Source organism: Panthera uncia (genome assembly GCF_023721935.1).
Source record: "Panthera uncia isolate 11264 chromosome A3 unlocalized genomic scaffold, Puncia_PCG_1.0 HiC_scaffold_11, whole genome shotgun sequence".
Taxonomy (NCBI): domain Eukaryota; kingdom Metazoa; phylum Chordata; class Mammalia; order Carnivora; family Felidae; genus Panthera; species Panthera uncia.
This window is the reverse complement of record NW_026057578.1, coordinates 6,279,866-6,297,074: the sequence shown is the minus strand read 5'-3', so window position 1 is coordinate 6,297,074 and position 17,209 is coordinate 6,279,866. Positions and strand designations below refer to the sequence as shown.

The window sequence follows — 17,209 nt, the reverse complement described above, 5'->3', positions numbered from 1 at the left end:
CAGACGGAGGAGGGAGAGGGGCAGCTGCCGCATCGGAGGGAGGAGGGAGAGGAGAGGAGCAGCTGCCGCATCGGAGGGAGGAGGGAGAGGAGAGGAGCAGCTGCCGCATTGGAGGGAGGAGGGGGAGGAGAGGGGCAGCTGCCGCGTCGGAGGGAGGAGGGGGAGGGGCAGCTGCCGCATCAGAGGGAGGAGGCTGCCCAGGCAGCCTGTGGAGACAGAGGTGCGAGGTGTCGTCCCGCCTGGGTGGGGCAGGGTGTGGGAGCAAGGGGAGCGGCCAGGGGAGTGAGTCCCACGGGGTGGCGGGAAGCTCCCGGCCCGGCCAAGGGGCAGGTGCAGGTGGGCCTACAGCGCAGAGCCACTAACGCCCGTGGGAGCACGGACGTGTAGACCTGGGCGGGATGCATGGAGAGCGACAGCGGAACAGGAGTCCGGCTGTGGCGTCAGGTGCGGGTGACGGCCATGGGCGAAACACCATGGGACCCAGCACTCCACCGGCCTGGGCCCCCTTCGGGCAGGAGGGGAACCACGTAGACTTTCTGTCCAGGTGTATGTGTGTTTTCCCCCAGAGTGTGGAAGGTGTTTTTTGTGTGTTCGAGCGTTCGCGAGAACACTCAGGAAGTCTGCTGAAAAGCATAGAAATATGAGAAGGTGGGAAACGAAGCTGAAATTTATTACAGGAGCCAAACGCCCTAAGTCCGTGGTTCCCAGACCAGGCCGCGTGGTAGAGTCGCCACGGTGGTGTAAGCTCCCGTGGCCCACGTCAGGCCCACTGAGTCAGAATCTTCGCGGTTGGAGTAGCGCCCCATGGGTTTCTGCTCTTATTCAGGAGTTTCCGGAATGATTCCAGTGGGCGACCGGGTTTGGGGGACTAAGTGGTCCACAGCAGCCAGCCTTTGTCTTCTTCTGCCCGGAATGGGAACCATCCCTGGGACGGCGTGAAGCTGTCCTTTGCATAGGCCCACCTCACAGGTCCACGTCGGTGACCACGTTGACACATTTGTAGCACAACAGGGCTGCCCGCACAGAGCGTTACCGAGAAGCTGGTTTTATGTCACGGAACTAGAACGTTGCAAGGGAACCTGAGACCTTGTTTTGGTGCTTGGAGAGTTGGACTGGATGCAAGTGAACTTCTAATTTTAAGTTCACTTATTTTGAGAGAGAAAACACAAGTTGGGGAGGGGCAGGGAGGGAGAGGGAGAGAGAATCCCTAGCAGGCTCCCTGCTGTCAGCACAGAGCCCAGCACGGGCTCAGACTCACAAACCAGGAGATCATGAGTTCAGCCGAAATCGAGAGCCAGTTGCTTAACCGACTGAGCCACCCAGGTGCCCCTGGATCCTAGTGAACTTGTAAACGTCAGTACCTTGAGCACTTCAAGGGAAAGGAAGGAAGCAGGAGGAAAGGGGAACTGAGGGCAGCAGGGCTGACGAGGGGAGCAGAGGGCAGGTGAGAACCAAGAGTGCTGGCTCTTCCTGTGTCATAAGGGCGGCCCCCACCGCTGTCCGAACCTCCGGCAGTCAAGGCAGGACACTGGCTGTCATTCAGGAATACCTCAGGGAGAGAATTTTCTTTTTTTCCTCTAACTTTTTTTAATCTTTATTTATTTTGACACACACACAGAGAGGGACAGAGACAGAGCAAGAGCGTGGGCAGGGGAGGGGCAGAGAGAGAGAAAGACACAGCATCAGAAGCAGGCTCCAGGCTCTGAGCTGTCAGCACAGAGCCCGATGCGGGGCTGGAACCCACAGAATGTGAGATCATGACCTGAGCTGAAGTCGGACACTTAACCGACTGAGCCACCCAGGGGCCCCGAGAATTTGCTTAAAAAGTAATCTGTTGCCAGAAAAGCAAGATAGTGAGCACTTTTAAGCTTCTAGGATTCATGTAAAAATGAATAGCTAGGTTGCCCTGCATAGCTAGGTTGAATACTCGATGTTATCAGTTCCCTAGGGCTCCCTTAACAAGGCACCACAAACTGGGCAACTCAACAGAAATTTACTGTTCTTGAGGCCCCAAAGTCTGAAATCACAGTATGGGCAGGGCTGCTTTCTTCTAAGGACTGTGAGATGGCCACCTACTCCTTGTGAGTCTTCATACAGTGCTCTCTCCATGGAGTCCTCTCTGTGTCCAGATTTCTCCTTTTTATCAGGACGCCAGTCATACTGGCTTAGGGCCCACCCTAGTGACTGCAGTGTTAATTAATTATATCCACAGTGACCTGATTTCCAAAGGTCATATTCTAATGTACTGAGGGCAAGGACTTCAACTCTTTGTGGGGGACACATTCAGCATATACCACTATATGGTATTTGCCATTTAGAAAAGCAAAGAGCGTGCACATTCGGGGGCACACGTGTGTGGGAGCTGTTCACCCACACGGCGAACAGCGAGAATCCGTTGCCCATCAGCTTTAGGTCACACACCGCTGCTGGCTCAGGAATACTCTGGGCTTCGGGTTCTAACACGTGAGAGGAAGGATTATAGTGAGTTCGTAGATGCTCTCCTCTTAGATGGAGATTTCAAACAATAACATTTTAAGGTATTAAATTGAGGGGCGCCGGGATGGCTCAGTCGGTTAAGAGGCCGACTTGGCTCAGGTCATGATCTCGCAGGCCATGAGTTCGAGCCCCGCGTCAGGCTCTGTGCTGACAGCTCGGAGCCCGGAGCCTGCTTTGGACTGTGTGTCTCCCTCTCTCTCTCTCTGCCCCTCCCCCACTCATCTCTCTCTCTCTCTCTCTCTCTCTTTCTCTCAAAATCAAACATTAAAAAAAAAATTAAAAATAAAATATTAAATTGAATGACACATTTGTGTAGTGTTTCCAGGAATCAAGCTCATACTTGTAATTTAGTCTCCGAAGTTCAGTGATACTAAGTATGTCCATCAAGGCTGGCTGACCGCTAAGACGGACAGCCCTCAAGTTCCAGTGGCTAATACAGCAAAAGTTCCTGGTTCGGCAGCTCTTATCCAGGGCAGAGTCAAGGTTCAGGCTCCTGCTGTGTTACGGCTCAGACCTCGTCTGGGTTTGGGAGTGTGCTGCGTCCCATTGACGGGAGCGGCGGAGGGAGCACCCAGCGTAGGAGGTTTTCTCGGCCCAGGCCCAGAAGTGGCTCTCGTCACCTCCGCTGCCTGTGACCACACCTGACAACGGCAGGGAAGCCCGGGGAATGTGGCCCAGCTGGATGCCCAGGGACGAGGGAACACCAGCACTTTCTGCCCGAGTGCCAACAGGAAGAGTGATGGAGGAGTTTCAGCCACAGCACGTCGTGGAAACGCCAGCAAAGGGAGATAAAGTGACAGCGTCCGAGGCTGAAACAGATCTTTTCCTTTTTGAAAATAACGTCTGAAATTTAGAGAAACCGGTGTCATAAGAACGATGGCAGGGAGACCCTCGGGATCTTCAGGGTCGACGTTTTCTCTACTCTTCACTCGGTAGTTTCACTCACGGTTGGTTTTTCGATCTGCTAGAGGAGACCCGAGGGTTTGAGACAGCTCTGCTTCTGTGCCCTGAAACGCACGGAGCGCACACTCGATTTCCACCAGCAGGGTCCGAAGAGGGGTAGTTGCTAGGTTGTTTTGTTTGTTTTCACTGTAAACAAGTCACTAGCCAGAAACCTAATTGTATTCCCCACTGTGTTCTTCCCTTCTTGTAATAAGGAGAAACACACTGGAGTAATTACAGTTTGTAAAATACACTCTGTGCTCGTTACTCAGAGCATGATCCGTGGTCCTGCAATATTGGCATCACCTGGGAGGTTTTTGTTTTTCTCTTTTTAAGCGACGCAGGCCCAGACCTGTGGAATCAAAATCTGCATTTCCACTAGACGCCCTGGGGATTTGCGTGCACAGTGAAGTTTGAGAGTCCCCACTTTAGATGTCGGAGGTATGATGAGGAGCATTTGACTTGCCATTTTCTGGCTTCATTTATTTAGCCTTTGTGGTAGGTGAGTGGGGTGCTGTGCATGTTGTAAAGCCAGAAGTGGAAGAAAAACTTACGCTGGTTCTTTTTTTTTTTTTAATTATTATTTTTAAGTAAGCTCTACGCTTGACACGGGGCTTGGACTCAAGACCCTGAGATCAAGAGTCGCGTATGCCACCGCCTGAGCCAGCCAGGTGCCCTTCTTTTGCTGTCCTTCCATGGAGAGGTGGGACGGAGAGGGGAGAAAATGTTAGGGAAGGGGTATCTTCAAAAGTGGTCTGCAGATGCTGATTTTTTTTTTTTTTTCAGGCTCTGGCCTCCTTAGGGTGAGCTCTCTGCCATCTTCATGGTCTTCAGAGGTATTAAGCCTCAGGGAACTGAATGATAGATATCACAGGCCGCCTTAAACTTTTTCACGTATAAGAAAAATCTAATAGAAAATTGAACGGTAGAATCTACATATTAGCAAGAAGATTCTACTCCTGGAAAGAGAAATGATCTCAAGATCCCTATTAATGCATCACCTTTAAGACACAGTCTGTAGCAGCATAATTCAGACATTTTTTGCTTGTGATTGGATTGTGTTCTTAACAAATGAATGCAGTTAAGAGTCTGACTCCAAGTGAACAGCAGTTTCCGGTTGGTTCTAACGCTGGCGGAGGCTGCTGCTTCATGTTGGCCTGGCCAGCCTGGCCCAGCCTTGGTGGCTGCCTGCCTGTCAGCCTCCACTCGCTCCCAGCGCTTCCCCTAGCACGCCACTACGACCCAGCCTGCCCCTCCCTGAACCTCCCGCTGCTGCGTTCCCCCGTGCCTTTGAGTTACTTGTATTATTATTACTTTATCTGTTACTCGAGTAAGTTGCTGAGGTAGCGGCTTCTGTTACGTCTGATCCTTTGAGGGCGGCTCTGTGTTTGAGTCCGTTGTGTCTTTGTACGAGGTGAGGTGGTGCAGTAAGGGCTTGGACTGTGGGGCCAGACTGCCTGCTTGGGTCCCAATCCCAGCTGCACTTGCTTAGCCGTGTGCTCTTGGAAAGTCCCATCGTTGCCCCGTGCCTCAGTTTCCTCATCTGTGAGACATGTCAGACATTAGAATTCTAAGTGCTTCCTCCTCATAGTAAATCTCTTAAGTAGACGCCTGTATTGGACCCACTCATAGTCATGTGACCATGCTGTGAATGGACATTGAAGGGAAATGAAGGTAGGCTCATGTTTCAAGTGACTTGGAAAGATACCGGCTTTTTTAAAAATGGTTGTTTTTTTTTTAAATTTTTTTTTGAAGGTTTATTTTTGAGAGAGAGAGAGACCAAGCATGAGCGGGGGAGGGGCAGAGAGACAGGGAGACACAGACTCCAAAGCAGGCTCCAGGCTCCCAGCTGTCAGCACAGAGCGCAACATGGGGCTTGATCTCACGAGCCGTGAGATCATGACCCGAGCCGAAGTCAGATGCTCAACCAACTGAGCCACCCAGGAGCCCCTAAAAATGGGTTTTGCACTTAACTTGTTAGTGAGTTGTTATAAAATATAGGGACACAGTCGTGGTGAATTTGAGCTTTCTGAACAGGCAGTCAGAACGTAGCTGGTTGGTACCACCCGTGAGCCCTGTGTAGAAAAAACGTGTAGAAAAGCAGAACTGTGCTGTCGTGGGGCTCTTGGTGGCCTTGTCTTTGACAGTCTTAACATTTTCAGCATGTGCTTTCCTTGGAATTAGGCATCGAGGTGGAAGAAATGTTTGTTGAAATGGTGATGTTAATGTTCTGTGGTTAGTTACATTTGATTTGTGCTTTCGAAGGCTCTTTTCCTTCTATCTAGCTTTGTGCTTTCCAAGGGCTATTTTCATTGACTAAGTAGATTTGATTTCGTTTCATTGCAAAGCTTCAGTTTCCCGAGGCTTTAGACTTTGCCTTTGAATTATACATTTATTTTTTTAGTGTCTTCTTTATTTTAGTTGTTTTATGCGGTGCCACTTAATGGTTGTACGTTTTCAGTCTTGTACAATGCCATGAACTCTTTTAGAGAAAGAGAATATACAGAAAATCCTCAACAGGACAATGAAAAAGTTATGGACTCTTTAGAGACCCGAGTCTGTTGAGCAGGCAGAATTAAGATCATTCCAGCCTTTGACCTATGTTGTTCAATGTGGAAACCACCAGCCACATGTGACTATTAAAATTTCAGTTTATTAAAATTTTGTAAGTTAAATAAAGACAAAAAGTCACTTCATCAGGCATCCTCTCCACATTTCAAAGGCCCCAAAGCCCCCTGTGGTTGTGGTTGGTGTCAGACCAGACGTAGTACGTACCCACCAGGGCAGAAGGTACGATTAATGCCTCGAGACTCCAGAAGCTTATAGCATCCTTTTTAGGAAAGTGTGCTTCAGCTCTGGATTAGTTTCGTTTTACCCAAAAGAAGTGGACTCTTCTGTATTTTTCTAGGATTACCAGAACAAAGTTACGTGGTTCCCAGCCAAAGAGCACTGTTTTAGATCAGCAGAGTTTTGTTTTCAGTGAGACTTTGCTCTTGATTAGCATCTCATACACGGTAGTATCTTCAAAGCAAGATCTGTTTTTGTTCTAACTTGAGGCTTCGATTTGCAGCAGCTATTTACCGAGGCAGTCCGACCTCACTTGGCTGATCCGGGAGCCCCCAACGGTACCTTGAGCAATACCTTTCCTCTCGTGATTTCTTCCTCGAAGCTGTAAGAGCGGCCTGTGATTTATAGGGAAGTCTTGTCAATAGCGTATCTCTGAGTTCACTTCAGGGCTAGCTTGCACCAAGGAACCAGTTCTCATTCTTTCTTCTTTGGTTAGCGTTCTCTTACCACAAGTCAGGGACACGGCGATACCAGTAAGAGCACAGACGCTTCCAAAGGTCCAGCTCAGCGGCTCCGTTTCGTGTTAAAATGACTCTTCTGTTGAAAGCGCCAGTGTGGCTCCGCGGGGACCTCTGCCTGCCGCAGCGCCTGGAGCCTGTGGCGCCTCTCCAGGCACGTGACCACCAGGGGGTCTGTTGAGTCCACTTTGCTGGCAAACAGAGAAGGCGACCGAATGATCCACGGCAGGTCTCCTGGTCCATACACGCAGCTCTCGTGGACGTAGCGCCCTGTAGAAAGAAGCACAAAAACCTAGTGCCTTTGTCTCGTCAGTTTACGTTCACACCCAAAAAGCGATGCTCTTCCAAGGTCATCGGGAAGGCCCCTGCTTCACGGGAGGTCGGACTAAACGTGATCTCCGCGATTGCTCTGATTGGGGCTTCTGGGTTGGGTTTTGAATCTGTGGCGGCAGGGACGCTTTCATTCTTTCTGTTTAATGGCTACTCTGTTTAAGGGGACACTGTGGAATGTTCGTTAGTCACGAGCACAGGGGAGACGTCTTAGCACGCATTTGCCGGGCCAAGTCTAAATTCGGAACGGGGCCCCACGAACGTTTGTCTTCCTCGGTTGTGGGGAGTTTGCAGGAATTGCGTCGGTGTTAACGTGGCATTGCTTCGGCCCTCTCTTGCCCGTGCAGAGTGAGCGTTTGATACAGATAGAAGTCATTAAAATTGGAATCATAGGTCGACTCCAGTGCCGGGTTCCTTCGCGACGAACTCAGCCGCACACGTTAGGTGCCTGACGCTGCACTCGGCTCTTCCTTCTTTGTCTGTTAACCCCCCGGCCAGTGCTGCGAGGTGCTTCCCGTTACCACCTCCGGTTCGCAGAGAAGTGAGGCGGAGGTCGACCCACTTTGGAGACCTTGCTCTCTGCTCAGCTCCGCCCTGCTTTTCTCTCCACGCCAGCCCATCGATCCTCCTTCTGAAAGCCCATCCGAGGGAAATACAGAAAAGGGGCGGAACTGCACGCGTAGAACCGTCCAGTGCTGTTTGTAAGACTGGAACAAGGTGGAAAGAACCTTCCCCCAGTGAGCACGCATTCATCTAGTAAAGGGCCAAGCAGAGTAGGCACTCTGTAAGCGGCGGCTCTTGTCATGACTGACACCTTTCTCACTGGTAGACGTTCTTGGCACAGTGTCCCAGACTCTCAATAGAATTACACTGAACCAGGTGAAAAGTACGACCGTGAAGACAGGCTGCGTGAACAGCGTAGGACGTAGTGAAAAAAGAATCAGCTGCGCCTCGGTGGTAGCTGGATGGTCTCTACTGTACATACACATGAATGTGAGCCAGGAAGGGGGCACAGGCATGCGGAAGGTCCTCAGAGTTGGGTTCATGCCATTTGGGTGATTACAAGTAAACAAAAGTCTTTGTTGCTGGTGACAGCAGGACGACCGTCACTCTGTGCATGCTCGTCCACTGGAGGGGCAGCAGACAGCTGCACCTGCTTAGAGACCCAGCTCTGCCACTTCCTGTGCTGCTTCCTATGACACTGGGGGTGACCTCACTTCTCTGAGCCTGGGGTTCCTCATCTGTGAAGTGTGAATACGATAGTGAGTACCTGAGAGTCATCGTGAGGATTGACTGCGGGCCCAGCGCAGGGCTCCGGAAGGTTCTACCCCGGTCACTGCCGGGGCTCGGCCTAAGGCGGGGGCTGACTCTTGGAGGCCACTTGTCTCGCTGCTTTCCTAGTGGGCAGTTTGCAGTCTGAAGTGAGCAACGGCAAGAACTTGCTGAAGTGTTCGCTTTGGGGCAATGATGATTTTTGTTAAGATTACAGAATATTGAAATATTCAGGTTGTCGCTATAAGAATTCTAAATCATGACTGTATTATTGATAGCAGCCACCCTTCATGACTTCTTACTCTGTGAGTGAATCATGTTTTCAGGAAGCATCTGAGCCCCGACCCCGGCCTTTCCTGAGCATTTATTCACCGGTCTTGTCAACCCCATGTGTAATGGCAGTGAGCCCTGCTTTCTAAAGAAAGGCCAGCGTTGCTTCTTAGCCTGTGTAACTGTCACCTTCTTATTGTGTGAAGAGCCCCCTAACTGAATCGTGGCTAAAATATTTATTGAAAACAGTAGAAAATTATTCCAGCCCTTCCGACCTGGTACCTGTCAGGAGAGTGGCTGTGTACATGGCCCCGGGAGTTGCTGGTCTTTGAGTTATTCTCTGGTATTGGGTTTTACATTTTTGAATTTGTCTACAACCTGTTTCTTTGAGATCAGTCCTTTAAACAACTGGGAAACTGGGTGAACCTGGTTGATTTTGTATTTCTGATCTACTGTGACTCAAGCCCGAGGGGCCACGCCTAGACGCGCTATTAAAATCAGTGGTTGTGTCTGTGCGCTATTTTCTGTGGTGGTTGGGAAGCTGTGTGTAGACAGAAAGGCCAGGCCACGTGCCTGGGAGAGAGGATGCTGTGCCCCAGCCACCTGCACACACGTCTGCCCCGCTCTTCCCGCCTTCTCTGTCCAACACAGTTTGCGGCCCCATAAAGATCAGACACCTTGTTTTTCTTTCCTCTTGGGCTCCCAGAGCGTTCACACCTCTCCCTACCGGACTTGTCCGCATGGTGCTGTGACTGTTCTCCCGTCACCTCTGCTCCTCTCAGCCATCTCACCCTGGGTGGCGGGTGGGTGGGGAGAGCGGTGGGGAGAGTAGGCGTGAATGGCAGGACCAGAGGCCGGTTCTGGGTCTCCCACTCCCTAGGCATTTTCTCCCATTGGCTGTGCCTGAGTCTGCAGTCAGCTGCTGCTTTTCCAGCCTTTTCACCAAAGAGGGACACTGACGTCCCCACCCCAAGTCTGTTCTGTATTGTCCTGGTAACTAAAACCACCGGGACACCAGACAAAGGGGCAAAAGAATTCACAGCTCCCAGGGAGAGTCTCCTGAGGGCAAAGCAGAAAGACCTTCCCTTCAGCAAGAGTTTGTTGCCAACCTCTGAGCTCTGGAACGATCGATCGATCGCCTGCATTTCTCACTTGTCTGCTCTGGTAGAGGTCCAGGGAGACACAGCTTTTTTAAAATAAATGTTTAAGTTTGAGTTCTAGGGGCAGGTGGAAGAAACCCGCCAGCTTGTGTATTTTTATCTTAAAACTTTTAAAGTTGCAGCCGAGTTGTGTGTTCACTTTGTGAAAATTTATCAACCCAAGTACTTAACGATTTGTGAGCTTTTCTCTCTAGATATTATAAATAAGAAGTTTAAAAAAAAATTGCCCCATGTAATTGGAAACTCACGAATCCCTTCACTACTTCTGCTAACGATCGTCTCCCGATGTTATCCAGGCAGCAGTTGTATAGTTTTCATAAAATTGGAAGGCTTTTGCTTTTGCTTTGGTTCGAGTCTTACCTTTACATCCGTCGTGAACACTTCCCTCCTCGTTCCTCCATTTAATGGCTCGAATGTCTCCTTCCCAGCCAGCATCAGGTGTGGCTCCCGGGGCATCTAAGGGGGAAACAGAACGAGCATTACAGCGGGCAGGCAGCTGCTCGGCCCTAGGGTGCCAGCTCTTCCTGGCCGTGCTCCCCCCACCCCAGATGTGGTCGTGGGAGAAAGGTGGAGGGAAGTCCAACCCTGCTTCGAGTGCTACGCCTTGGGGGCGGGCGGCGGCCGTGGCCAAGGTCTTGTGTTCCGGCTTTCGTTTTCATCCCTGTCTCCACCCTAGTAACTTCCTGAGCGCCTCTAGCGCGCCCTTGGCATCATGATGTTGGGTTTCTCCATAACAGCCCTCTTAGGGGATGTGAAAATAGGATTTTCAGTGGATAGGATAGATTAAACTAAGATCCTAATCGATTTCTGCTGGATTCAGTGTTTGCACGGTCATCTGGACCGATTATAACCATTCAGACTTGAAGCCACATCAACTTTATACAAAGAGAAAGTAAGTCCACTTAAGGGAGGCCATCAGACTTCCCTCTCTCAGAAAACCTGCCTGAGGTATCATGTTTGCCACCCCCAAAATTACTACTTTTAATGTTTTCCATTCTTTTTTTTTAATGTTTATTTTTGAGAGAGCACAGGTGGGGGAGGGGCAGAGAGAGGGGGACAGAGGACCCGAAGCGGGCTCTGTGCTGACAGCACAGGGTCCGACGTGGGACTCGAACTCACGAACCATGCATGAGATCATGACCTGAAGTCGGATGCTCAACCTACTGAGCCACCCAGGCACCCCTAATGTTTTCCATTCTTAAAAGGGCCCCTAGCACAATGTCTGGCCCTCGTAGGTACCCAGCGGTATTTAATAAGTGAATGAAGAAATGAAGAAGTTTCTGGAGATTTGTGCTCAGATGTTGGTCATACTTCTTTCTGGAGAGGGAACAAAAGCAGCCGGGCCGGTTGGGCGCGTGGCCCTCTCTCAGCAAACCTGAGACCCCTAAAGACCCTCCCGTACTCCCCAAAGTGGAAGAGGTCTTGCAAAACGTAGAGCTCTTCGCCAAGCCATGGTAAATCGTGAGATACAATTTCCACCTACGAATAAGCATCTGTTGTTGCCTCTGATCTGAACAGATGCTGTATCGCTGGATGTTCTTACCTTTCAGTCGGTTCAGAGTCACCCAGTAATGCTGTTCTGGGCTCTGGACGTCTCTGGACCACTGGAGCAGGTCTTTTGCGCGGATGTCCGTCAGTACAAATTCTACAAACTTCCTCGTTAGTACGTAGTAAGCGCTTCCAAAATAAATTGTTAAGTTATGGGGTGGTTCATCTTTGAATCTCCTGTTTGGAGATCTGTAGATACTTCCTTCAGGGGTGAATTCAAGACGACTTCCACTTGTCTCGGATGTAACGTTTGGTGGTTGGATTACTCCAGGAGTGATGTTTTTATCAGTCCATTTGCTCCTGATGTAGCGTATGATTTCTTTGTTGGTTTTGATTGGAAAGTCGTGTCCACAAAGGTTAAGGACATAGTTCCACTGAAATTTGGAACGGACCAGATCTCTCATGCAAGTAAGATCTGCCTGCAGTCTTGTAAAGCCAGTGTGGGCCACTCTTCCTCCCTTTGATGAAATAAAAATATTTTCAAAACAGCTCACCAGGGTTTGCACAGCACTCTTATACTTCTTTGGGGCCTTTTTGTCAACATGAATACAGTAAAGGTTTTGAGGCACATAAATAGACCTGAGCAGCTGCACAAACATAGCCAGGTCCTTGTGAGTAGTTACGATATATGCCAAAGAGAAATTGCCCTCTTCTGCAGACAAGGGTCTGGTTATGAAATGCACCTCCTGGGAAATCCTGGAGCAGTTTCCTGGTGTGCGCAAGTGAGCAAGTATTTGAGAACCATGAGGGTTTTTACAAAAAGTTGCAATTTGAGGGGCGGCCTCTTTCCCTTCAGATAAAGCTGAACACAGTTCATCTGGATAAAAGCCACATTCCACCGCTGCTGGATAGGTGGACTCCTCTGGTTCCTCCGGAGGTGGATCCCTTAAATAAAGAAAAACGCACACGCACACGGCTGTGCACACGAGGAGTCCGGGCTTCGTGGCCCGCAGCTGGCTCATGTCTTCAGCTCCAGGTGCCTTCTTATCACCACCGCTTGAATCTCTTTCCCTCTAGGCTTCCTAGGAGAACAACAGACAGATTCAGGGTGGCATAACTCTCCCCCAGCCTGCCGCTTTGCCGAAGTACACGTATTTAAAGCACCAGTGTGCTCAGCTTTGTAGACGTACGTGCCCGCGAAACCATCACCGCTATCGCCAGGACACATGCCCCCCCCCCCCCACCCCCCCACCCCCAGAGATTTCTTGTGCCCCTTTCACTCCACCCCCGCCTTGCACCCTGTCTCTGGGCAGTCTCTGTGCCCTCTCTGTCTCTGTACGTCAGCTGCGTGGTCTGGAACCATATAAACAGAGTTGTAGACTGTACTTTTTGCCTCTTTTCATTTTGGGTAATGATTTTGAGATTTCATGCAGCTCATTAGATTTGTGACCATTCTTTCCTCCTTATTGCTGTGCGGTACGCTGTCCCGTGGGCAGGCGACAGTCCGTTTATCTGTTCATCTGTGGAAGGACACGGAATTGCTCCCACTGTTGGGATATGACGAGGTGCCGTAAGCTTTCGTGCGCGAGTCTTTGTACGGACGTTTTGTTTCTGTGTTTCAATAACTCTTCCGAAAGGGATAGTCCTTAGTACCAAAATGTAATGGTTGCTGGTTAGGTGACTTGCTGACGCAGAATTAACAGCAGTGCGTTCAGATTATTGAAATATATCAGCCTTTGGGAAAACCGAAAAGGTAGCCGCAAAACGTGGTTTACAAAAGTGAAAAGATCTGCCGTGGTTCTTTGGTTTATTGGCCAGCGCGTATTCACCCGTGCGTAACATGGTGTCAGAACTGAGTACAGCCATCCTGGAGGGACTCGGGCCACACACGGCACTCGGTGAGTAGCTGTTTACTACTCTCATGAGTAGTACTCGGTGAGTAGCTGTTTATAACGCTACTGTGGATCTCTTCACATTTACTGAGTTCACAGAAAATCCTGATGACTGCTTCAGCAACCTCATGATTACGAGGTTGCTTGATTAAGGCTTTCTTTTGGCACAGTAGGGTGATTAGTGGAAGGATGTTCTCTTCCTTTTAAACACAATTCTAAATTAGGAGCGATGGCGGTTTTACGAAACTAGCCCTTAGTAGAAACTTCTGGAATGTTAAATGAGCAGGCTTTCGGGGTGATGTTAACAGGACCTGCGTTTTCGCTTCCCTGGGGCAAATAGCTAAGAGTGGAACTGCCGGCTGCTGTCCGGAGCGCTTGTGCTGTTTCCCTTGCCCACGGCAGCGGGAGAGCTCCCGCAGCCCTGTATCCCGGCCTGTGCTTGGCGTGCTCACGTGTATTCATCTTACCCATTCTGATAGGACGGTGCTCATTCACTGTGGTTTCACTTTGCATTTCCCTGATGTCTCAGGATGTTGAGCGTGTTTTCATGTGTTCCTGCCCTTAACGTTGGCGGGTTAAAAAAAATCTCAAACACTTACTTTGGACGTGAATACTGTCCTGTTCTACGTTATGCAGACTTCATTTTATGCTGTATCCTGTATCATTTTACAACTCTTTCCAGTAAAGGAAGCAATATATCAAGAGAATTTGTTCATCACAGAATTTGATTTGTTGAAACGAGTTTATGAATTTTTTAGAGAAGGCTTCCTTGATTAAAAACAAGATGTCTTTACCTGATAAAATTATTTGGTAATAATTTAGTTGCCTTTCTGGGGTCCCGTAGAAATGCACGAATAGGTTTAATAGGAACAAAGGTGACCCAAGGCGTTTTGATTAATTATTTTTTTATCAATTAATTATTAGTGCATGCAGGGAGCATCCTTTCGAATTTAGGGAGAAGACCGATCATGTAAGATGTCGACATTATCAGTAACTATTTTTTTCTTGCTTATAAATCCTGGCTCCTGATTTCCATAAAAAGTCATATCTCTGCCTATTGCTGTTTTTTCTGTTTTTTAAAAAGCCCATTTGCTTTTGAGCAGTGTTTTGTCTCAGACCGGACACTAGTCCCTTCCCTTCCACATCATTATTTCACATGCCATTGGGATAAAGCAGTGACTAGGCAGCATTTTGAGCTATCCTTCTCTTAAACTTTGAGCTAAAATTGTAAATGCTGATCGTGGACTGTGAATTTAAAGAATGTACTTATTTTCCCTGTGGTTTTCTTTTTCACCCATCCTGCTTCAAAAATAAAAAGCAGCCACTGCCCAAATAATGCCAAGTTTTTTTGTGCCAGTTTGGTAAATGTTTGTCGATTGCCCCAAACGTGAAACCTTATGATGTAATTTTGAAGACATTTTTATAAATTATATAATACAGTATTATAAATTATATAATTATATATTATAAATTATATAATACTGTATTCACTGTAATTGACACATTTCATATCTGGTCTCTAAACAAAACCTGTATCATAAAAGGAGAAATTGACTAGGGAGGAAATACCTTCTTGAAATGAAATCAGAGCTTTTGCCTGCTTTTAATAATTTTGGTTAGGGGTGCCTGGGTCAGCATCCGACTCTTGATTGCAGCTCAGGTCATGATCCCAAGGGGATCATGGGATTGACCCCATGTCGGGCTCCTCACTGAGCATAGAGCCTGCTTGAGATTCTCTGTCTCTCTTTCTCTCCCTCTCTCTCCTTCTACCCCCCTCCCCCACTTGCACTCTGTCTCTAAAAAAAAATAAAATAAAATAAAAATTTTTTTTGGTTAAAGGGAAACCACGTGCCATGGTTTATTACATTTAGTATGGAGAGGAGGTTTTGGAGGTTTTCTGGCTTGTCATCTTTGGTTTTGTTTCTAGGCTTGTGGTTAAAGTAAAACATTCTGGTTTCATCATAGAAATGTTGTTGGCCTCACTCCACTGACAGATTACACCCCGTGTAAACCGTGGCTCTGCCACAGGGAATTAGATTTTTTCAATCGTTTATGATAATTGAATGAGGACAGGTCCCGCGTGGAATCCCTTGTCCTTCGGGCGATACCTGGGCTAAGCGGTTTATGTCCCCTCTGCAGAGACAGGGACGCGAGCTGGGCTGTGTTCGTCCGCCGCCTTCCTACCTCCCGGTGTTAGTGGCGTGCTCACGGGTGCCCGGGTAGATCCGCCTTCCCGCTCGCGTTCCCTCTGGGATTGAGAAACCGCTGTGCCCTAGGTGCCACGTGCAGCGGGGACCAGGGTCCCCAGCAGATGAGCCCCATTGTCACTGCTTCACCACAAGCTCTTAAAGGTAGTCAGACCAGCCTCCCAGATGAAGGCCCTGGAGCGCCCCCCCCTGCCGTGGCTCCTGCCGTGGCTCTAACCAGCATCCAGCGGGGACCCCGGAAATCCCCGTCACCTCTGTCACCTCTTGGGGCGTGCCGGCGTTTCGTCTGTATGCCGGGGGTGGGCCCGTTGTCAGCGTGGCGGACGTGTCCCGGCCTTGATTCTTGGCGACTGGTGACGGTTCTGCCTCTAATGTGAGGTCCGCTTTTGTTGCCATAATGAAAATGGAATCGTTAACACGCGACTTTTCTCCCACCGAACTCATTTCCAAGACGCGCAAGTGGTGGGGAACACGCAGCTCATTAAAAAGCGCAGAGTCTTACTGATTTCCGAACCGTTCGTTTCCTCCACACAAAGTCGTATTTAAGATGTTTATTTATTTCAAAGGCTTTAGGAAAGAGGGGTAGCTCTCCTTGGGTGTCATGGGGCAGACAGGACCAGGCCCATTTTTAGCGCTCCAGGATCCTGTTTGCTCACGTGTTGCTGAAGTCACAGATGGTTGCTAAACGTACTAATTTGTGCGTGCGAGGGAGCGTTCTGCCGGTCACTCACGTTCTCTTCCCTGGGCCTCACGTTCCCTGAAATCCTTCAGCCCTCGTCGCCAGAGCCTGTGGTGGGCAGTGTGTGTGCCCAATGCGCTCAGGGCGAAGCAGAACGAAGTAGCCTCCACACCAGGCGCGATGCTGGTGAAGGTCACGCTTTGAGCTCGCTGAAGACACACGACGTCCAAGGGATAGTGGGGAGTCTCTCCCGGTAGAAATCGTTACCAAAGTTGTGGTTAAGGGTGGCGTTTAAATTGTTTTCCCTTATAGAATGCTAGACCCCACACAGTGACAGATGATTTGCTTCTAGTTCTCAGAATGGAATTGTGTGGCTTCTTATGTTTTTGTCCGAGCATAGAATACGTCCGAGAAATTATTTCAGAACACATTACTGCCCTAATTATTAGACCAGGTGTGTACATTTTTTTCTTCTTTTCTTCATCCATCCACAGTCCCCCCTTCCCCACCCCACAGCGAGCCTTAACAGCCAGAAACAAAAGTCAGCGGCACGGGTTCGGTATCGTGCGTTACCACTGAACACTTCCTTTAAGGGCAGTCATTTTGAATTTGTTAGGACGGATCTAATTGATTATAAAGACTTTTCCGGGGTTCGGGGGGGCGCCTGGGTGGCTCGGTCGGTTGAGCGTCGACTTCAGCTCAGGTCATGATCTCACGGTTTGTGAGTTTGAGCCCCACATCGGGCTCTGTTGCTGACAGCTCAGAGCCTGGAGCCTGCTTTGGATTCTGTCTCCCTCTCTCTCTGCCCCTCCCCTGCTCACTCGTTGTCTCTCTCTCTCTCTCTCTCTCTCTCTCTCTCTCTCTCAGAAATAAATACACATTAAAAAAATAATAGGAAAGACTTTTCAGGGGAGTTGACATCCTGTATAAATGAACTCTTTTAGTTTTGTTTTTGTTTTACAGAGATAATTTCTGTGGGTAAACAGATAATGAATGGGCATGTCTAAAGATGAACTTAAAATATTTTGCTGTATGTTCTAGAATATTACTGTTTTAGAGCACTTACATTAGCTTACCCAGATTAAATGATTTAGTCTCCGTTTGCTGGACTCACGATGCGGTCCCATAGGAACACCGGGACGGGGGTCAGGAGCAGATAGGTGGAGCC

At 49.1% G+C, this 17,209-nt stretch overlaps 2 protein-coding genes across 7 annotated transcripts in view; one reads left to right on the top strand and one right to left on the bottom strand.

The window, feature by feature from the left end:
* Positions 1-17,209, bottom strand: part of LOC125936476 (beta-1,3-galactosyl-O-glycosyl-glycoprotein beta-1,6-N-acetylglucosaminyltransferase 7-like) — a 44,422-nt gene that overhangs the window by 12,820 nt on the left and 14,393 nt on the right. For 2 of the 6 annotated variants that reach the window (XM_049650586.1, XM_049650587.1), the window contains exons 2-4: positions 11,319-12,345; positions 10,136-10,231; positions 6,144-7,013 (exon numbers count right to left, since the gene is read on the bottom strand). In XM_049650586.1, coding sequence (XP_049506543.1) covers positions 6,790-7,013; positions 10,136-10,231; positions 11,319-12,285 — 1,287 coding nt within the window. In that variant the 5' untranslated portion in view covers positions 12,286-12,345 and the 3' untranslated portion in view covers positions 6,144-6,789. Of the gene's footprint in view, positions 1-6,143; positions 7,014-7,049; positions 8,315-10,135; positions 10,232-11,318; positions 12,390-17,209 lie in introns of those variants that run through there. The other 4 variants (XM_049650592.1, XM_049650591.1, XM_049650589.1 and 1 more) reach the window with 3 other exon arrangements.
* Positions 1-17,209, top strand: part of RTF2 (replication termination factor 2) — a 41,126-nt gene that overhangs the window by 13,134 nt on the left and 10,783 nt on the right. The window lies entirely within an intron of this gene.